At 36.0% G+C, this 23,391-nt stretch overlaps 1 protein-coding gene across 6 annotated transcripts in view; it reads left to right on the top strand.

The window, feature by feature from the left end:
• Kansl1l (KAT8 regulatory NSL complex subunit 1 like) overlaps nt 1–23,391 on the top strand; it is a 101,548-nt gene that overhangs the window by 42,560 nt on the left and 35,597 nt on the right. For 4 of the 6 annotated variants that reach the window (XM_031367805.1, XM_031367802.1, XM_031367807.1 and 1 more), the window contains exons 3-6: nt 197–338; nt 6,250–6,447; nt 6,859–6,980; nt 17,971–18,175. In XM_031367805.1, the coding sequence (XP_031223665.1) occupies nt 197–338; nt 6,250–6,447; nt 6,859–6,980; nt 17,971–18,175 (667 nt within the window). The remainder of the gene's footprint in view (nt 1–196; nt 339–6,249; nt 6,448–6,858; nt 6,981–17,970; nt 18,176–23,391) is intronic. The other 2 variants (XM_031367808.1, XM_031367806.1) reach the window with 1 other exon arrangement.

The raw sequence follows: 23,391 nt of genomic DNA, 5'->3' as shown, positions 1-23,391 counted from the left end.
GCCAAGTATTGGCGTGGTAGAAAGATAAGGAATCAAATTTCCTTTGATAAGAAATCAGTCTGCCATTTTCCCTTGATGATAGTGTACATGTCTTCTAAAAGAATTACGTTTTATGAAACTAGTCAAGAAAATTATTAGCACTCTGAAAATCTGACTGATTTTGTGCTTTGACTAACAGTGTTTGTTTTGTTCCCAGCAACTCTAGTACTGAATGGAAGTGGCTTGTAGACAGAGCGCAAGTTGGCAGCCGATGGACTTGGCTTCAAGCTCAGATTTCAGAGCTGGAATACAAAATCCAGCAGCTAACAGATATCCACAGGCAGATTCGTGCCTCCAAGGTATTGTTAATATTGTTTGTTTTTTGTTAAAATTCTTAACCTGTATAATTTTTCGTATAAATTGATTGAGTTTCATGAAAGTAGCTAGTTTAAGATATTCAGATATTAATTTCTTAAAATTAATGTTTTTCTTAAGCTTATATATGTGTGTATACATATATATTATATATTAAGATCATTTGATGATACTTTTAAACAATTAAGAACATTGAGTTTAAGTTAATAGAATAAACATTTTAAAACAATTTTAATGTCAAATATATATATATATAAAACACAATTTGTCAACATATTCATTTTTATGTGTACAACATAATAGTATTAAGTAATTTAATAATATCAGGCATCCATTTTCTTTTTATTTATTTTCTTTTTTCCACCTTGTTTTTCTTCATGTAGCCTTGGCTGACCTGGAACACACTTTGTAGATCAGGTTGGCCTGAATTCATAGAGATCTGCCTGCCTCTGCCTTCAGAGTACTACGGTTAAGGCATGCATCACTGCCTGCCTGGTCTCTTTTAAGACTGAAAACTATACCTATTAAACAATGACTATCCAATCTTCTGTCTCCATAACCTTAATAATAACCATGTCCGTTTATAGTGGAAACATAATAATACCTAGCTTTTTTGTGACTAGCTTATTTTTTAGCCTGTAGTCCTTCTATTTTATGGACATTGAAGTATACACTTTAATTTCCTTTTTGAAAGCTGAATAGTTGTACATTTATCACATTTTGTTTTTTTTTTTTTTTTTTTTTTTTTTTTTTTTTTTTTTTTTTGATAACTGAATTATGAATCTTTATTCAAAAGCCATTTCAAAACTCTGAAAAGAAGGGGCTAGGAACAAAAGAAAAAAGCAATCTGCAACATTTAAGATTTATCACATTTTGTTTATCCATTGATCCAATGATAGATATGTAAATTGTTTCACATTTTAGCTGTTGTCAGTGTGCTGTGAATAGAGTGAAAAAATTATCTCTTCAAAGCACTCTTTTCAGTGGAACAGGATGCATGCCTTTCATCATAGCACATGGGAAAGGAAGGCAAGTGGCTTTCTTTGAGTACAAGGGTCTCCCTGCCTATTTAGTGAGTTCCAGGCCAGCCAGGGCTCAATAGTGTGATTCTTTCTGAGAAACAAACAAGCCAAAAAAAAAAAAAATTCTTTTGGTTATACATCCAGAATGGAATTAGAAGATTGTATGATAATTCTATTTTAAATTTTAATGAACTATAGCATACAATAGTTCCAATTTCTCTAAATTGTGGCCAATATTTTGTTTTTTTTTGCTTATTTCTTTAAGTGATAATAATACTGAATGTCAGGTAGTATCTCTTCTCAATTTCAGTTTACATTTTCCTAATATTGATGGTGTTTAGCATGTTTTTATGTTTATTGGTTATTTGTATATGTTCTCTGGAGAACTCTCTATAAATCAGGCCTTTTGCGTATTTCTGATTTTTTTTTTTTGTTGCTGTATTTTAAGGAGTTAATAATAGCTTACATAGTATGTGATTTTCATATCTTTATTCTTTTGTTTGTTGTCTTTTTACTTTGTTTATTGTGTTCTTATATTTTCTTCAAGGGTCTTCTAGTGAGGTATTTGGTCCATTTTGAGTTCATTTTGGTATGTGGAGTTAGTTCTTTTGCGTGTACATCTCCAGTTTTCCCAGGGGCATTAGCTGAAAGTTCATACTTTGCTTTTTTTGTTGAATGTTTTTGACTCTATTCTCAAAACTCATCTGACCATATATGCAAATGTTTTATTTCTCTGTTCTTTGTTCTATTGCTCTGTATGTCTGTCTATGTTTAGACTGCTATTATATCATTTTAGAATCAAGGAGTATATCTTCCAGGTTTTGGTTTATGTTTTGTTTCCATTTCCTAGTTATCATGAGTAGAATAGAACTGATCACAGCTGAACAAGTTTCTGTGGAGGAGGATGTTGAGCCCTCTGGGCATATGCCAAAGGGCAGTCCAGCCAGGTCATACAGTAGATTTATTTTTAACCGTTTGAGAGTTCTCTCAACGATTTCAACAGTCCCTGCACCCATTTGCAATACCCACAGCACTAAACAAGAGTCGTTTTCCCTGCATCTCTTCCAGCATTGGATGTGGGTTGTTTGTTGATCCTTGCCATTCTCACTGGGTTCAGAAGAAATCACAAAGTTTTGATTTAGATTTCCCCAATTGCTATGGATGATGAACTGTTTTTGAGATATTACTTAGTAATTTTTTCCTTCTTTTTGAAAACTCTCCAATCATGTCCCAGGCCCATTTTTGAATAGGCAATTCTTTTGACTCTGTATTTTTTAGGTCTTTAGATGATGTGGATAGGCCTGTCAGATGTATAGCTGGGGAAGATTCTCTCCCATTCCGTGTCTTCCCTTCACCTGGGCTGTTCCTTAGCTGTGCAGAGGCCTTGCACTGTGTGAAAGCTCACTTAACAATTGACGCCTTGCTTCTTGGGGAAAATAGAGCCCTCTTCAGGAAGTCCTTTCCTACCCTAACCATGTCCGGCACTCCCTGTGTTTTCTTCTAATAGTTTTGGAGTTTTGAATCTCAGGTTTGGTCTTTGATCCACTTAAAGTTTTCAAGCAAGATGATAAAAAATGAGTCTAATTTCATTCTTCTGCAGGTGGTCATCCAATTTCCTCAGAACTATTTGAGGAAAGTGTGTGTTTTTATTCTCTTTGTCCAATATTAAGTAGCTGAAGTTAGGTGTGCTCATGTTTGGGTCTTTGCATTTTGCTCCATTGCCCCCATGTCTGTTTTTGTGCCCATATGTTGTGTTTCTTACTGGGGCTGTGAAATGACCTCAAATCTGGAATTGTACTCCCAGCAGCACTGTTCCTCTTTTGTTTGGAATTGTTCTGACTGGCTGGGATCTTTGTGATTCCATATGAAGTTTAGAATGTTTTCTGTTTCTGAGACAAATGAGATTGGGATTTTGATCTGGATTGCACTGAATCTGTAAATATATTTTTGCAGATTTGTCATTTTTACAAAATTAGTACTAACAACCCACAAGCAAGGGTGTCTTCCCATTTTCTATTGTCTATATCTTTTTTTCCAGTGGTATAAAGTTTTCATTATAGAATGGTATATAGTTTTCATTTCCTTGCCTTAGCTTACTCCTATATATTCTGTGAGGCTATTGTGATTGGGAGTGTGTCCATGATCTTCTCTGTATGTTTGTTCATGTATTTGTGCAAGTTGAGGTGTGTCTTGCCATGTTGCTGAATTTTATCATTTCTAGAAATTTTATAATAGACTTTTTGGTATCTCTAATATAGATCATCTGCAAAAGAGATGGTTTTACTTCTTTACATATTTGTATTGAAATTTTAAAATTTTTTATTCTTATTTAGAGCTTTAATTCATGTGGCTCAATATATGGTCTTTTCTGGAAAATGTACAGTGTATATGGTTCTGTTGAATAGTTCTACATATGTCTGCTAAACTCATTTAGTTCCTTGTTTTATGTGCTGTGTTTATTTACTTATCTTCAAGTATGAGTTATTACTGGGGAAGTACTTCTTTACTTCTATTGGGTTTTCCTTTGTCTATTTTGGTCAGTTACTATCTGTATAAATGCTTATGACTGTTAATAACTCTACTGTCTGGGTTAAGTGTAGCCACATTTTTCTTTCTGGCTTCAGTATTGCCACCTTATTCTCTTTTGGTTGCTATTAGCATGGAATATTTTTTTTTTAGTCAATTTCAGTTTATTATATCATTGGGTTAAGACTAGACAGGTTCACATTGATACATATTTTCATCCACTTCTGCTAATTACTGACTTTTGATTGGAGGATTTAATCCATTTATAATTAATTTATTATAAGGATTCACTTCGGACATCTTGCTGTTTGGTTTCTGAATGTTATAAAAGTTTTTTTGTAACTCACTGTTTGCACTATTGCTGGCTGGCCGGCTGGTCTGCCTGCCTATCTATCTATCTATCTATCTATCTATCTATCTATCTATCTATCTATTTACTTATCTTAATCATATTTTGTACTTCATTTTATTCTGGGACAAAGCTTCACTATGAAGCACTGTCTGGTCTGGAAGTTGATATGTAGATCAGGTTGGCTTTAAATTTACAGACCTTCTCCTACATTGTCTCCTAAGTATTGTGAGTTAAAGATTTGCAGCAGCACCATGCCTGGATTTACATTAAAATATAGATATATGTGTTGAAAGTTCTTCTCTCTGTTTTGTGTATATAGTATAGTTATTTTCTTTGTAGTTACTACTTGAGATTGCCTCTAACCTTACAAAATTTCAGCATTCTAATTTGAATTTATAATAATACAACTTTAACAGCATATAAAAATTCTCTTTCAAAATCCAAGATTTATGTCTTTCATTCAAGAAAACAAAAATTAATAATTCTTTTAATATTGATCTCTTAAATAAAAATGGAAGACAAAGGTAGGATCACAAACCACTGCTGTGTGTAGTACTGCTTGCTTTTATAATTCTTAAGTATTTGCTTTTATGTGCCTTTTATTTCTAACATTTTTTTCTTTTCTCAAAAATATTAATTATTGTGCTGATTTTCTCCTCTACTCTATTGATTTTCTTTTTTTTTAATTTTAATTTTATTATTTATTTATTTATTTATTTATTTATTTTGGTTTTTCGAGACAGGGTTTCTCTGTATATCCCTGGCTGTCCTGGAACTCACTCTGTAGACCAGGTTGGCCTTGAACTCAGAAATCCACCTGCCTCTGCTTCCCAAGTGCTGGGATTAAAGGCATACGCCACCACTGCCTGGCTTACTCTATTGATTTTCACATGACTTTTTTTATGTTGCTATCTTTTCTCGTAGACAGTATTGATTTCCTTACTTCATTTATCTTTTCTGAGTCCTCTTTGAGGTCATTGATCGTTTTTAGGTCTTAATCTAAAGTTTATCTTTTTTAGTTTTTTTTTTAGTTTTTTTTTTTTTCCCAAGACAGTGGTTCTCTGAATAGCCCTGCCTGTCCTAGAACTCACTCTGTAGACCAGGCTGCCCTTAAACTCAGAAATCCGCCTGCCTCTGCCTCCCAATTAAAGGTGTGTGCCACCACTGCCCAGTAGGTTTTAAATTTAGTAGATTTGATAGTTAATTTTGTTTTGGAGTTGTTATATTAGATTTTTGGTTTTGTGTCTTTTTGTGCTCACTGTTGGCTTGGATATCTCTTCTAGTTTCGGGGTGTCTTTTTGGTTATTTGAATACTCCTGTACATTCAATCCCCAGCTCTATTTTTTGTTGTAGCCCCCTTTTTTCCTTTTTCCTCCCCTCTGCAGGTGGGTAGGTAAAACTCTGTTTGGCTCATCTTTCTTTTTTTCAGTCTATTACTTGTTTCTCTGTTATTTTTTTGGTGGATTTCCAAAGCTTTTTTCTTTCTTTTTTCTTTGGATTAAGGCCTTTTATTTATTTACTTATTTATTTTTTTAAAATCTTGACACTTTTGTATAACTATGGCATAGACACATAGAGGCAGTTTTCAGTTCACCATCTTTCCTTAGAAATCTAATCACACAGGATATAAAATAAACTGTTTTTAAATTTTTTCGTGTGTGCGTGTGTGTGTGTGTGTGTGTGTGTGTGTGTGTGTCTGTGTGCGTGCGTGTGTGTGCGCGTGCCACACACATAGGCCACAAGAGTCTGTTGGATGCCCTGGAGCTAGAGTTGTGGAGTTGGAGACTGCCCATGGTTGGAGACTGACACAGGTGCTGGGATCCAAACTAGTTCCTCTGAAAGAATAAGCAGCACACACTCTTTACTGCTGAGCCACCTCTCCTACCCCAATCAGCCAGCTTTTTAAGACATATAAGCTATATTTTCAATTCTTCATCTTATGTTTCCTACGAGGATAGTAGGATGTGATCACTTTTATTGTTTTTTACCCCCTAGGGGATAGTGATCTTAGAAGAATGTCAGCTTCCAAAAGACATTTTGAAAAAACAAATACAGTTTTCAAACCAAGCAGTTTCATTAAACACTTCAGTGAATTCTCAGGTTCCCCAGAGGAGTGAAGAGTCTTTACCAGAACACGATTTTGAGATGTCACCAAGCAGCCCTACGTTACTTCTTCGAAACATAGAGAGACAGGTAAGCAGAGTCCCTGCTTTATGAAGTAACTCTACATGTTTGCTTCCTAAACTGCTTGGCAAGGTTTAGCTATCAAATGTTCCTCCAAAAGTCACATGTATCCAGCATTAGTCCCTAGGTCATAACCGCAATCCTTGAGAGGTGACTGGATCATTTAGATCCTGAGCAGATTAACCCATAGATGTGTAATTTGGTCATAAGGTGAGGTGGGTCTTGATGGAGAAAATAGGCCAATGGGAACACATTTTTAAAAATAAACACTATGGCTAAATAGGCATCATTTTAGCGATGTAAGAATGCTTCAGTATGTGTAAATCAATAAATACAATACAGTATGTAAGTCTTCTTAGGACAGAGGTCAGGATCGTAATGATGCTTAGCTGTACTAAAGTGTTAACTGTTTCTTTATAGAGTGCACAGTTGACTGAGATCATTAACAGTTTGATTGCCCCTCTCAACTTGTCTCCAACTTCATCACCCCTCTCTTCTAAATCCTGTAGCCACAAATGTCTGGCTAATGGCATTTCCAGAAGGTAGGTGTCACTTGAGTAGTTTGCTTTTTGAACTTGGCTTATTTTATTTTGATTTTGTTGATCAGTACTCAATACAGCCATTTTTTTCTACATTGATGACTACAATAGTACAGTCAGTGGATCATAGGTACAGTTTTAGACAAAAAAGTTCATGGAATTAATGCAGTTATAAAACTTTTCCATGAGGAGGTACATTTCTAGGAATTTTGATGTTTCTAAACCTCATATCATGGATAGTATTAGCTATGGAAGTACTGCCTTATTACTATGACTTCTGTTTTGTATAGTTTTTTCCCTTGGTCTCCAGTTCATTATAACTTCAAAAAAAAAAGACCCTAAATCTAGGTGGGCACAGATGATTGGCACATATCACCATAATTTTACATTGATAGTTATATTAATAATCATATTAGTTATATTAAGAAATTTCTAATATAGCAAAGTGGAAAATGCATATCCTGATGAAAATTATATTAAATAGCCATTCCATTCTCATTGGTGAGATAGTCTTAAGTAAAATTTTTTTCTTTAATTTTTCTTATTATATTGAAAGCATGGTTTAAAATATTTCTCGTCTTCTTTATGCTGTCATTTATCCCTGGTTCTATCATGAAAATAGTTTTCCACTGGTTTTACTTAATTTTTGAGTCATTGAGGCTTAATTGGAATATAAGACTTGCTGGTTGTATATGGCAACTATGATAGTTTCATTTACAAGAATCCTGATTTGAGGATCACAGTGAAAGTCAACTACAAGTTGACTCATAAAATGATGAATGAATATTGTTTTCAGGCTAATATATTTTCTATGTCATTTTGCTTATCTAAACTATGCTTTTTGCCATGACTATATTCATTTTTGCTTATCTAAACTATGCTTATTGCCATGACTATATTACTGTATATATGTGTATGTTTATATATATATATATGTTTCAAATATAATCTATACATATTTGATGATAACATGGCAATAGTATATAATTATGAAATGGTATATAATCTTAAACAAAAGCGGATCTGGGCTCTGCTCTTGTGGTAGTGTAGATAACAGTTGAGGAAATGAATGATGACATAATCATTCAGATAAATACATAATTTTTAATGCTGATAAAATGTTCTAAAGAAAATTTTGATTATTAAAAAATGTCATTTTGCAGCTAGGAATTCATGGTAGCTCATGCCTACAATCCTAGCACTTGGGAGGCTGAGTCAAGAGGATTGTAATTTAAGGCCAAATGACTTATACAGTGAGACCCTGTCTTAAAACAAACAGGCTGATAAGATGGCTCCGTGGGCAAGAGCACAAACTGCTCTTACATAGGATCTGAAGTTGGCTCCCAGGATCCAAGCAAAATGGCTCTCAACATCCTATAATTGCAATTCCACAGACTATGATGGTCTCTTCTGGACTCTACAGGCACCTATACTAATGTGATCACATACCCTCACAAGATATATACACACATATACACATAAGTAAAAATAAGACCAAAACCACACACAAAACTTTGAGTTAGAAAGTTCAGCTAATCCCAGTTTAGCTAACTTGTAGCATCATAACTACATATTTTTTTTCTATTTTACTGGAAGAGAATAGTCAACTTAAGCACAGGGATGCATTTCTTTCATCCTACCCACCTGCAAAGCTCGGGTAGCAGCATTGCCAAGAGCTGGAGATGCGGGTCAGTTATAGAACATTTGCTTAGCATGTCTGAAACTCTACATTCAGTCACTACTAAAAGAAAATACATGGAAACAGTTAAGTATTTCATGAGTGGTCATGAATATCAGCTGACAATTGTGATTTGTTTTTTAAATGTTTTTACATGTTTATTTTTTGTCTTCTGTTTTGGATTTTATATAAGCTTCAAAATAGTAAGATTTCTTTGGTTTGTCTTGCTAAATTGTGGTTTTTGTTGTTTTAGTTTGAACACCTGGATCAGCAAGTGACATATTGTGAACAGGAATTAACACTGAATGTATGAAATATTTGTTGGTCATCTTTCAGTCAGTATAGGAAAAATGCCTGACATGATCAGCCTTGAATTAGGATACATTTATCTTGCCTTACAGTGGTCAGCTGGAGGCTGGCAATGAAACAACACACCAGGGCAAGCATTTTTGGTAGAACAAAGCAGCCCACTCATCAGGAACCAGGGAGCAAAAGGAGGACACGGGGTCTGGGCTCGCAAACACCCTTCTTAAGGTCATACCTCTTAGGACTCAAGAACCCCTCTGTCTTAGAGCTAACGATGCTGCCTCCTCCCTTAATGCCAGTCTGTTTATCACCCTTAGCATGTAGACATTTGGTAGACTCAGGACCCAAACCACGCCAATATACTTAGCACTTTCTTGCAGATAACTGACATTCTTAAAAAAAAAATGTTGGGGTTAGGCTAGGGACATACCTCGGATGATATAGTGCTAGCCTGCATGAGGCTCTAGGTTCCATTCCCAGTATGATGCAAACTGGATGTAGAGGTCCACATTTATAATTGTAGCATTGAGGAAGTTGGGGCAGGAGGATCAGAGTTATGATGCTTCTCTGGGATGTAGCAGACCTTGTATCAAAAGAATAAAAAATAAAAAAGAGACATTGTACTTATTTTAATTCGGGAATAGTCACATCAGTACCTGTTGCTCTCATGCCTGTCTCCTTCGGTTTTGCTTCCCATCTAATTTGCCTCTGGATTACAGCCTGCAAAAAGTGGTACTGGAGAGGTGCTCAGCAGTTACCAGAGCTTGCTGCTCCATCATGCGGGTTGGGTTTCCTGACCCTAACACCAGCTCAAAAAAGCCCAGGACTCAAGAGTCCCTTTTCTTCTCTCCATAAACATTCAGACACATATGTATACACACATATACATACTCCAAAAGAAAAATATCAAAGAAAATGAGAAATTCAAAGCAAAAGATATAACGATATTGTAGTAAGAGAAATTCTAAAGAAGTTCTCAAAAGTAATTTGAGTAAGCAAGCAGGCCTGCAAACATTGAAACTCTCTTTGTTTCATTGAGGCCTTTTGTGAGTTTTAGCTGCATTCTCTGTAGCTGAAATGTTATATAAGGAATCTCATAAGTAAAATATTTTAATTCTCTCAAAGTGTACTCATTCTAGCTTTACATTACATTGTATCATATTTTGCATATTATGGAAGAATTTTAAAATTTAAAAGACTAGCCATTCTTTAAGATAAGTTTTGGGGGTCATATAAAACTTACTATGATATATATTTTAAAATATTTTAGGTCATTTTTATAAGTACTTGATGACCTTTTCTCCTATTGTCTTCAAAATCACTGTTAGTTTTGAAGGAACTTGCCTGTACATTTGTTACTCACTGACTCCTAACTCATTTATTATTTAAGGGCATCATCTGAGAGTAGTATAATTGTAATTATTTTTTCACCTTTACTAATCATGGCACTAAGAACCAAATAAGTATGATTAAGTCTCCAAAAAGAAAACAAAATTGGCACATTACATTATTCTGTCAATGAGGTGGTTATACATCTTTAGAACGGTTATTCTGAAATGAACATGCAATGCTCCAAAGACATGCTCGCATATTATCTCTGAAAAAGTAAATTTCTACTTGGAACAAGATCTAAATTTTGTGGTTTAATTTTTGTCTTAATGAGTTCCATAATGGTGTATGAAATTAAATTCTAGTGAATCATTGCCATACTATTTATTTTCATTAATGGTAATTATTTCATATAAATGTAACCATTCCTTCTAATTGGGTGTCATAATTTATAAACCAAGGTCTGTTGTCAAAATAATCACAATATAAAGGAGTAATGTTACCATAAGGATGTTTTCAGTAATCATTTTTCAATTCCAAGAGTGTTGTTTGATAGCAGTGTTTTCTGAGTCAGTGCTTTCTATATAACTTTGGATTCTGATGGATGACAGTAATCATATTAACTAGATATACAATGTCAATGGGGAAATAAACCTTCCCTGCTGTGTTCTTAAAGAGTAGTGCCAGTAGGAGTTATTTTCATTTGTAAAATGGCTTCTTTTCCTTTTTATATCTAATGATGTAAGAATAAAACATAATTTTATCCAGGGGTAGTTATTGGTATACTATTAAAGTTATGTCTAGAGAATATATAGTTATATTAAGAACAGTTTTGTTTTGCACTATTAATTGGCAAAATGAGAATACAAAATTTATTATACAGTGATTTCTAAGAAAAATTTTTTTCATTAACAGTAAAGTGTTAATGAAAAAAGTACTTCACCTTAGTAGCAGAGTTTGCAGTGATTTCTCCTTTATTTATATGTGAGTACCCATGTGTGCATGTGCCCAGTGTGCCTCTAAATGTCACAGAACAACTCTGTGGGTGGCAGAAATCTTTCCCAGGTAGACCTAGCTTGCAAGGACAGGCCCGTCTTTTCTGGCTGTACTATTGCTGGGCTTACAGGTATACAGTCATCCCAAACTCCTCACGTGCTTTCTGAGCAGTCCAAAATCCTGTTCTAATGCTTGGGAAGCTGGCTCCTGATTTCCTTAACTCCCACCCCTTTCTTTTTGTGTATGTTTCCAAATTTTCATTAAAATAGAAAACCTTAGGTTTTTCTGAGCACAGATATAAAATAGTGTTTGACTGGCAATCATTGGCTTTCTGCAGTTTGGGTTTTTGTTTTGTTGTCATGCTTTTAAAACATGCTCTTTCTTTTTTAAAATTATCTTTAATCTTTAGTCCAATTGTTATCTCCCTCCTGGCCCACCCTTCAACAGTTTCTCATCCCATTCCTCCTCCTTCATCTCCAAGAGAATGTTTCCCCCTTATGTCCCCCACCAGGCCTTCCCACTCCCTGGGGCCTCAAGTCCCTCTAGAGTTAGATGCATCTTCTCTCACTGAGGCCAAACCAGTTGTGTTGGGGCAGGGGCGGGGAGGCTTGTACCAGCTAGTGTATTGTGGCTCAGTGTCTGAGAGATCTTGGGGGTCCAGGTTAGTTGAGACTGCTGGTCTTCCTATGGGGTTGCCCTCCTCCTCCACTTTTTCCAGCCTTTCCCTGATTCAATCACAGGGGTCCCTGACTTCAGTCCACTGGTTGGGTGTAAGTATCTGCTTCTGTCTCAGCTGCTTGTTGGACCTCTTGGAAGGCAGCTTTGCTAGGCCCCTCTTTGTAAGCACACCATAGCATCAGTAATAGTGTCAGGCCTTGGAGCCTTCTCTTGAGATGGATCCCAATTTGGGCCAGTCACTTTTCCATTTTTGTCCCTGCAGTTCTTTTAGACAGGAACAATCCTGGGTCAGAGTTTTTGACTATGTGATGGCATCACATCCCATCCATCTACCCGATGCTCTGTCTTTCTATAAGAGGTGGACTCTACAAGTTCCCTCTGCCCACTGTTGGGCATTTCATTTAAGGTTTCTTCCTTTGAGTCCTGAGAGTGTCTCATCTCCCAGGTCTCTGGTTCATTCTAGAGGGCCCCGCTCCCACCTCCCAAGGTTGCCTATTTCCATTCTTTCTGCTGGCCTTTAGGGCTTCACTCCTGTTCCCTCACTCCAATACCTGATCTTGGTCTTTTCCCCTCCCCCTTCCTTCTCCCACCCAGGTCCTTACCTCCCTCTGCTCCCCCATGATTGCTTTCTTCTTCCTCCCTGATGGGATTAAGGCATTGACACTTGGGCTCTTCTGTTTGTTAACCTTCTTGAGTTCTGTGGACTATATCCTGGGTATTCTGTACTTTTTGGGCAAATATCCACTTATTAATGAGTACATACCATGCATGTCCTTTTGGGTCTGAGTTACCTCACTCAAGATAATATTTTCTAGTTCCATCCATTTACTTGCTAAACTCATGATTAGCTGAGTATTATTTCATTGTGTAAATGGACCACATTTCTGTATTTCCATTGTGGGGCATCTGGATTGTTTCTAGCTTCTGGCTATCATAGATAAGGCCACTATGAAATTAGTGGAACATGTCCCCCTGTGGCATGGTGGGGCATCTTTTGGGTATATGCTGAAGAATGGTATAGCTGGGTCTTCAGGTAGATTTATTTCCAGTTTTTGGAGGAACCTCCAGATTGATTTCCATAGTGGTTGTACCAGCTTGCAATTCCACCAGCAATGGAGGAGTGTTCCTCTTTCTCCACATCTTTGCCAATATGTGCTGCCACCAGAGTTTTTGATCTTAGCCATTCTCCTTGGTGTAAGATGGAATCTCAGGGTCATTTTGATTTGCATTTCCCTGACCACTAGGGACTTGGAACATTTCTTTTAAGTGCTTCTTGGCCATTCGAGAGTCCTCTGTTGTGAATTCTACACCCTATTTATTTATTTATTTATTTATTTATTTACTTATTAAGATTAGCTTGAGTTCTGGTAGGACTAATGGCTCCAGCAGTACATGTATAGCAGAGGATAGCCAAGTTTGTCATCAATGGGAGGAGAGGCCCTTGGCCCTGTGAAGGTTCTATGCCCCAGTGTAGGGGAATGCCAGGGCCAGGAAGCAGGAGAGAGTGGGTGGTGAGCACAGGGATGGGCAAGGGAACAGGGGTTTGTTTTTGTTGTTGTTGTTTTTATTTTATTTTATTTATTTATTTTTTCAGAGGGGAACCTGGGAAAGGAGATATTGTATGACAAGTAAATAAAGAAAACATCTAATTAAAAAAATATTAAAAAATACTTTCAGTTTTGGCAACATTAAAAAGGAAGAGACAGAGAGAACAGCAAGATATTTTTCTAATCTGTAGGTTGCTGATTTGTCCAATTGACTATGTCCTTTGCCTTACAGAAGCTTTCCAGTTTCATGACGTCCCATTCATCAAAATTTAATCTTAGAGCCTTGGAGTTCTAAGTTTAATCTTAGGCATTAGAGTTCTGTTTAGGAAGTTTCCCCCACCCCGTGCCAATGAGTTCAAGGCTCTTTCCTCCTTTCTATTCTATTTGATTCAGTGTATAAAGCTCAAGTCCAAGTGGATTAAGATGTACTCTTTAGGCAGGCAATGTAGTACATGCCTGTTATCCCAGCCTTGGGAGATGGTAAGTTTAAGGCTAGGTTTGGTTTATATGGTAAAAGCTTTTCTCAAAAACAACTATGAAAATAAATAGTCTCCTTTGAAGGTAATATCTAGAGGGAAATAACTATAGTAATCAGTTTCTTTTTTCTCCATAGAATGTAGAAATCTACCTATTTCTAGACTAAATTATCTCAATATTTTGCTAACTTAGCTAAGTTATTTCTGACATGAATGTTCACTCCAGAAATATTTTAAAAGCAAATTCTGGAGACCAGTATTTTAACAGTTCTGTATATTTTTGTGATACTTTTTACCATATTTTGTTACTGTGGTCTTGAGTTTCTGACCCTCCTAACTCTACTTCTCAAATACACAGTTAGCATGTTATTGTCACCAAGTTCCTAGTCACATTCAACTTTTCATCCTTGATAATCTTTTTTTTTTAAAAAAAAAACATTTTTACTGATTATTTATGAATTTAATATCATGCAACCAAGTGCTGTTCATCTCTCTCCTCGTATCTACCCTATGCCCTTGCAACCTCCTCCTCAAAATAAAAAACACACAAACAAAATCAAATAACAAAGCAAAATAACACAAAGCATAGAAACGATCTTGTGGAAGCTGTAGTGCCACAGTGTGTCCCACAGTATGTCCCTCTGTCCACATCTTCACTTTGAAATGTTCTTTGTAATGAGTCAGTGCTCTAGTTCTAGGTGTCTGGCTTCTACCCTGGAGGTGCAGGTAAGGGAAAGCTGGACCACTGAGCAGCTCAGCTACCATGCAGGCTAGAGCTTTGAGTCGGCCCGCCCTAAAATCTACATCATCTGTAAATGATCGGGGCACATGGAAGGGCCTGTCCTGTGGATCCAGAGCTGCGAGATCTCCATGATACTGGGCAACAGCAGCATAACTGGGAGGAGTCCTGGTGAGGGGCCAATATAAGATAATCTTTTAATGATTAATTTCTCAGGATAGTAAGTCTCCTAAATCGATTTTTCACTAAAAGACTATAGTTTAAATATTTATTTTATACTGTGTCTTACACATTCTAAGCAAGTGCTGTAACTACTGATATATATCCTAGGCTCTTCTTCCTCCTTTTTAGTTTTCAAGACAGGGTTTCTCTGTGTAGCCCTGGCTGCCCTGGAACGCACTCTGGAGAGCAGGCTGGCCTCGGACTCAGACAGCATGCCTTTGCCTCCCAAGTGTGGAATTAAAGATATATGCCACCACCTTTTTTTCCTAACTTTTTAAACTTCTGGATCTAGATCAAATGTTTGGCAGTCTTTACATCTCAATTATTAACTAGTTAAAAAGCCACTATTTTATTTGGCCTTATAACCAAAAAAAACCCATTATCTGTGATCCTGGCACTTTGTACTTTTTACACTGTATGATAGGGTCTCATTAAATTGCCTAGGCTGGTTTTTGCCTTATTCTATATCCCAGGCAGGCCTGAACTTACAGTTTGATTCACTGCTAAGGCATCTTAAGTAGCTAACATTACTAAACTGTGTCACTTGGACTGGCAAAAGACTTTAGGCGACAGTTATTGTGTTATTGCTATTTGTTACAAATATCAGTGAAATATTATTGAATGTATTAGTTACTGTCTTCCCTGTTTAACTCTTGGTTTTGTTTTCATTGACATAGAGTATCCAGGCTTCTTTGTACCCTTTTGGTTTCCCATTGCTTGTATAAGCATTCTTGAATTTTTGTTTCATTCACTCTATAAGAATATTTTTACAGTAGTTCTACAATATTTTTACATATTTTTAATATGATTTAAAAGCAATAATACTATTGTAGAAAACAGTATCTATTGTGTGGGTATGTGTCTGGGTATGAATGTATTGGGATATGATATGTGTTCTTGTTGTTTTATGTTTGCACACGTAGTGTTGGGTGTCTTCCTCAAGTACTCTTCAAGAATCTGAAGTGAATCCATTCTGCTGAGTTCTAGGTGCCATCTAAACCTGTCTGTAGCCCCACTGTTGAGGTTATGCATAAAACACAGGGGCACAGCACTGCTGTGCTTGGGTTTTACACGGGCGCTGGGGATCCAAGCTCAGATTCTTGTGCTTCCACAGCAGGTATTTACAGACTGAGCTATCTCTCCAGCTTGTAGAAGAACCATATCTTGTATTTACTTGCAAACACCAATAGTTTTTAAGACAAATAGTATTATTTAGAACTTATATATTGACTACTAGCGCATCACATGTAGTTGTATTGTTGTTTCCAAGCGGAGGTTACAGATATATCTGAGATAAAGGGACCAGATGGAGACCTGTATTCAATGTTTCTAGGTGCTTGTCAACATTAATGAAATAACAAGGAATTTGGAGCAAGTTTGTTACAAGCCTGAGGTACATAGTAAAGCAGTAATAGCTGGTTTCTCAGAAAGAAGTATATTTTAAATCTCCAGTAGCTCCTTTTATGCCCAAACTTAAAAGGAATGGAGGAGTATTGATGAGTTAAGGTAGAGGAAAGGGAGGAATTCAAGGAAGTAGTGTGTGTGTGTGTGTGTGTGTGTGTGTGTGTGTGTGTGTGCATGTACATGTACATGCTTCCATCCATCCATCTATGGTAGGGTTAACCCAGCTTTTCTGCCCTTTGTGTCAGATACATGCTAGAAGCAAGCAAATTTGCAGGCTAATGATAAGAGAGATGCCATTATAATGAAGCAAAGGATACTCTGCAGTTTTCCCAGCAGCTTTTGAGTGGTCACAGAATGCTCTGTCATAATCCACTACACTTGTATCACCCATTAAGCCAGTAGGCAGTTTGTCACTTTATTCAAAGTCTACCTAGCCCATCTCCAATTCACTTGTTAATGTTAGACTGTTAAGTCAGCTTGTGCCGATCTGCATAAATCAAGTTGAAATTGGAAACTGTTGTGTGTGAAAGGCTTACTTTGTATCAGTACATAAATATTTTACTATATATTCTATGTTAATATATTATTATAAAATATAGTATGTAATATAAGTGAAGTTAAATATGTCCACATAAAATAGCTCTCCCAAATTCTAACATCTATAAACAGATTTAGGTTGCCTTGAATGATATATTCCACTGTAGAAACAACTTCACAAACATCAAGGACCCTCTCCCATATACGGGGTGGAGATTCAAGTAGACCAGTCACAGCACCATAGCGATGGCTGTTAGCGTTTTCAGGTGCTGTCCCTTGTCTTTTTTTTTTTGCATTGGTGGAATCCAGTGGTCTGGCAATAACTTAGTTACTAATATATTCCAGAGGTTTTTACAGTTATTCAAAATAAAACCAGATCAGATGTAGAGATGGGTAACAAATGGCTATTAAGGGACTAATGATACCCCATGATAATTTTCTCTTGATCTGTAACATAATTATGATAACATAATTAAGAAGTTGTAACCTGTCAGTCAGCTTGCAAAATCTCCAGGAACTTCAGTTCACAAACATTAAATATAATGTTAAAATTTATTTAAAGTATAATTATAAAACTTATTTTCCATGTATAGTTTCTTTCATTATTTTATAGTTGGTACGTTTGTATCTAAACTATAATAGGATGTAGCTGTATGAGAATTCACTGAGATTTGGTATGTGGTAAATTTGCTTAGTTAAGAGAAATGAAAGATGCAAGGATGAGTCCTTGTACTTTTAAGCCTTTGGTTTTGATGTACTTCACCCACATGCAAAAAGAAATTGGCATAAATTGTTAAAAGTGTGTTGGATGTGAATTATTAATTTATAAGGAACATTAATTTTATACTAAGCAAGGTTTTAGCTTTGAAGATGTATATTTTGCAGCAGAAAATTAAAATTATTTCTATATTTTTACTATGTAATTCTCCACTAATGTCAATTTTTTTTACCTATTGTTATAGTAAACCTGACTAAAACTGAATCCTCTTGTATCATAATAAACCATAAAATTTACATTTAGCTTTTTGTGCTTTTGTTCATTTTATTTTACCCCCATCTTCAATTATTTCATACATTTCAGTGCTTCAGAGAATTTAGATGAGCTCTCTTCCTCCAGTAGCTGGTTACTTAATCAGAAGCACAGTAAGAAAAGGAGAAAAGACAGGACAAGATTGAAATCTCCATCCTTGGCTATCATGAGTACAGCTGCCCGAACAAGGCCCCTTCAAAGTTTCCATAAGAGAAAGCTCTACAGATTGAGTCCCACTTTTTACTGGACTCCTGAGGTAAGGCTGCATTTGGGAAATCATGAAGAAAGATTTCACTACAAGTATTTTTTTGAGTACAACTGGATGTGAGTTATATATAGATACTTAGAATAATTACATAGAGAAATACAGTTTATAAATTAGATAATAACAGATACTGATAATAAAATTGGGATTTAATTTTTTAAAAACAAAGCAGTATTCTGAAATTTCTTATTCTGTTTTTTAAAGAAATAATTGTTGTTTCCTTTGCTGCTGGAGATTTAACATGACCCCTGCATGCTAAACCTGCACTCTATACTAAGCTATAAACTGCACCCCTGGTTTCAAAAAAACAAACAAAAAATATATGTTGCTGTTTTGTAAGTAAATTAAAGTATGTTGCTGTTTTGTAAGTAAATTAAACTAACTTTTAAAGAAAATTAAATGTCAAGGTGATTTCTAAAATATAGAGGTAATACTAAAATGTACTACATATCTGCATTAGAAATATTTGCTCAGGTGTATAAAAGGTATAAGATTAGTGAGGATTACCAAAACCACAGAGGCATTAGAAGGAAATATGGAGTCCTGTTAGAGTATCCAGGAGCTAGCTTGAATAATTTCTTCTGTCCATATATGGGAATATTTGAGTATCAAAATTCATAATTTCTCCTTCCCTTCTTCCTGCTCTTGTGTTTGCTTCCCAGCCTCCTTCCGTTCTGAAACAGGGTCTTATGCATATTGTATTGGCTATAACTTACTGTGTTAGCAAACCACGTATGACCCTGAACTGATCCTGCTGTTTTTATCTCTGGAGTGCCTGGATTACGAGTATGTTGGGAGTTGAACCCAAGTTTTATGACTGCTATATAAGAGTGTTCGGAAAGCATTCAGAAAGCCCTGAGGTTTGAGGCCCAGGATTTTATGAAACTGGGCATATTGACATATACTTGCAATCTCAACATTTGGGAGGTAGAAACAAGAGATGAAAAGTTCAAGGTCATCCTAGGCCACACAGTCAGCTCCAAGCCATCATGGCCTAGATCAGAGAGTGTCTCACAGCAAACAACACAAGACAACATAAAACAAAAAGCCCATGCATCATGAATCTCCACTGTTGACACATAGAAAATACAGACTAGTAGGTAGATAGGGCAGGGTGTTAAAATACAGAATGGATGACAAAACAAAGAATGACTATCAGGAATAGAGAGTGGTTGATAATCCTGGGGTCAGGATTGAAGAGGCCGTAGAATAGGATATCTGTGTAGACTTAAAAGTACAACAACCATTTCTGTCTGTTGTCAGAAGTTTATAATTTCATTTTAGACAATCAGAAAATATTTCACCCAAGTTATCAAAGCCTTAGTTGCCTATTAGAAATATACAGTATTATGCAGTGGTGTATAATTCTAACTTAAATGTGAGTTTAAGTAAGACAAACATTAGACAAACTAAGAAACAACTGGTTTGGTATACTTAAAAGTTCTTAATGTTATGTCATGAAGAATTGTTCTTGATTGTGATATTGGGAAATATGACAAAAATTAATGTGTTATCCAGGACAGAATATTGTCAGAAGGACAATATTCTTGGAACAATAAGAAAACTGAAATATGGTTGATAGATTACATAAAAATACTCATCAGGTTGGGGATATAGCTCAATGGTAGAACATCTGCTTACCACCTAAAAACTACATTCTGGCTTCATCCCCAGCATTGCATCAAACAAAAAGCCAGTGTTGGATTTTCTGAATGTGATAACTGTTTTCTTGTTATGTAAGAAACCAACCTACTCTAGGAAACATCCACTGAAATATTAAAAGGTAGTGGCTAACAAGTTCCCTCCTGTGCATCTAGAATGGTATCAGTTTTGTGTCATCCTTTGGAGAATTGAGGGTACAAATCTGTAAGTACATTTCCATCCTGGTTGATGCAAGGCCATGCAATGAGAAGGAACAATGCAATGAAGAGGGCTAAGAGCTCTTCTTTAGTCAACAGGTTGTAGGAAGTACTTAGCTAATCATCAGTTCTTCTATTTGATTTCTAAATATTTAAAAGGCATTTTCAGGATTTATGGTTTCAGTTCCAGTATACAAAGTGTATAGACAGTATCACTCCTATTTTTAGACTAAACCAGTGAGCAACTTAAAAGCTAGTTCCTTTTCATGGATCTATCAGAGATTTGATATTATCAGGCTAATGGCTGCCCTGAACTATTGAGAGATGGGCAAATCAGAGTCACAGCCAAATTCAGACACAGAAGTCATATGGTACATTAGGAATGTACACTAATAATGGTACACAGTCTTGAGTGAACCTCCTGTATGGACTCATCCATTTAGAAGCTTCAAGATGAGAGGTGATGGCTAATGGCTCTAGCACTTAAGGAGGAAGACAATGTGAAATAGGCTTTGGCATAATCTGTAACAAGGATTCTTCAGGGGAAAGGGAACATCTTTCCTATTTTTATTACTAGTAATGTCTCACTGAAGACAAGTGGGTATGTTTATGTGTAAATAGGAAACACTAGTGAACCAGGAAGTGGAAGACTTAAAAAACAACAGGCAAGTTTCTAAGCAGGGAGGAAATACTGGTGGTTATGTTGCTTTTTCTCTTTCTTCCCTTTTTAGCTGTTATAACCTTCATGCTTTTACTATTCTCTTTCCTGATTCTCTCTTCTCCCAAATGCTCCAATTTTTTTACTTATTATTAGTAGTAGCATTGGCATTAATAACTTAAACTTGCATCTTTTATAATTATAACCTAAGACCCTTTATAACCTTACTAAGGATGTAGGTTGAGTAGTAATTTGCATTTTAATACATTTTAATAACTTTTCTGGACAAATAGTTGTTTTATTTATTAATCTCTGCTTCCTCTCCTTTAAAGAGTACTGTGGATCATAAGCCCAAGAGAAAACTACCCTCTTAAAAGTTATAAGTAGGTAAAGAAAAGAAAAATACAGAGGATGGCCAAGTCGGTCATCAATGGGAGGAGAAGCCCTTGGCCCTGTGAAGGTTCTATGCCCCGGTGTAGGGGAATGCCAGGGCCAGGAAGCAGGAGAGGGTAGGGTGGTGAGCAGGGGGAGGGGGGAAGAAGGGAGGGAACAGGGGTTTGTTCTTGTTGTTGTTTTTTGTTTTATTTTGTTTTTTCTTTTTGGATGGGAAGCTGAGAAAGGAGATATCATATGACATGTAAATAAAATATCTAATAAAAAAGAAACTACAACAGAGCCAAAGCAACCAAAGCCTGCCTTGGGAATCCACCTTCAGTACGGAAACACCCACCGGTGCTCTAATTTCCTTCTTAGTCCAAGCAATATGCGAGACTAGGGATTCAAATGTTATTCATTAAAGTGTCATGTCTGCACTGTAAGATTATACGAAGGAAGAAGCGATGGTGGGATTGCTCTCCCAGATCCAAAATCTGAAACAAATGTAAATGTATCAAATAGATACAGAGGTCAAAAATGATGTCACCACCTAAGGACCTTTCAGAGCTTGACATAGCTTTTCCTCTCCTTCATTTAAACACACATGTAGAAGCTGAGATAGCTCAGTCAGGGAAGAGTGATACTCACGCACAGAGGACCCCAGAACCCATGTAAAAAGTCCAGTGTGAAGGCACAAAACTGCATCTCTAGCTACTAGGGCAGCAGAGATAGGCACATCTATGAAGCTCAGTGGCTAGCTAGCCTAGTCAAATTGATGAGCTTCAGGTTCAGTGTCTTAAAAATAAAGGTGTACAGTAATGGAGGAAAGACCCATCATACATGCCCATTAAAATAATAAATAAATAAATAAATATAAATGTACAGGTTTTTTTTATGTACAGGTTTTTTTAAAAAAGAAAAATACATATACATCTCAAGAGATATCTAAGTCACAATATAAAACCCCAAGAAAATGAAAAACTTAGCCAATATGGCTCTTTAGCTAAAAGATCATAACTCTTCAGTAGGTAAAACCAAACATGCTGAAATAGTTGCAGTGTAAGACAAGAAAGTCAAAAGCCTACTGTATAAATGACCAATGACTTCAGAGAGGAAGGTCTGAAAAAGCAGGTGACTGAAGTGTGGATGTCAATTCAGGACCTAGATATAAAAAGTCTGCAACATGAATTAAAATTGCTGAAACTGAGATCAAACAAGAAACAAACTCTAATAACAACAACAACAACAACAATAATAACAACAGCCACTACCACCAGTGGAAACTATCACACATGGAGTAGATCAAAGAAGAAGAAACAACCCAAGGATTAAAAACAAGGTCAAGTGTACATTTAGAGATCAGTTTACAAAACAAACAAACAAACAAAAAACCAGGGTGTTTGTGAACTTGAAAAATCTAAATGTATGTTTAATAGAAGAGGTGAGTTTGAAGCTAAAGGCATAACCTATCTAATTACAGTAACAGAAAACTTCTCAAACCCAATGATATAGACAAATGGGCACTAAGAATCCCTAATAAATATGGCAAGAATAGAAGCTCTCCATGTCACATTAGAGTTAAAAACAAACAACAGAACAAAGAAAGAATATTAAATAGATGAGGAAGCTACATGTGTTGTCAAATAGGCACTGGTGAGTTTATAGTCTACGTGGAGAACACATGGAAGGTAACACTGCAAGGCTGTCTGAAAGTGAAAACAGAAGGCCAAACACAATACAACAGCAGTCCATGTATTTATAACGGCATTTCCATCCCAGGAACAGGAGATCCCTCCTCTCAACAAATGCCCGAGAAGGTAGAAAAGCATGGCATATGATATCATCCAAGCTATCTGTCTGTGATTATGTTCTTTCTATTCCCAAATGCAGGGATTTTATTAAAAAAATGTTGAATTTGGTCAAGGGCTTTTTATCTACTGGAACAGTGAGACAGTCATGTGATTTATGTCCCTTTGTATATGTATGTGTTATAATTATTAATTTCTTATGTTAAACCATTCCTTTATCTCTGGAATAAAACCAACTTGTTTGTGGTATACTAAAACACACATACACACACACATACACACACACACCGTACCAAATGTGTAGCCAAAAGTATACAGAAAGGGGAAAAGTAAAAAGTAAAAGTGTTTTTCCTAAAATCAAAAAGAAGACAAAGGTATTCACTCTCCCCATTGTTATATTATACACCGCGGGAATTCTTATCTAGATCATAAGAGTAAGGCATGAGAAAATGATATGCATACAACAAAAAAGAAATACTCAATTAACCATATGTGCAAATGATTTGA

The sequence above is a fragment of the Mastomys coucha genome, unplaced genomic scaffold (assembly GCF_008632895.1).
Source record: "Mastomys coucha isolate ucsf_1 unplaced genomic scaffold, UCSF_Mcou_1 pScaffold14, whole genome shotgun sequence".
Classification (NCBI taxonomy): Eukaryota; Metazoa; Chordata; class Mammalia; order Rodentia; family Muridae; genus Mastomys; species Mastomys coucha.
This window is presented reverse-complemented; position numbering and strand designations above follow the sequence as displayed.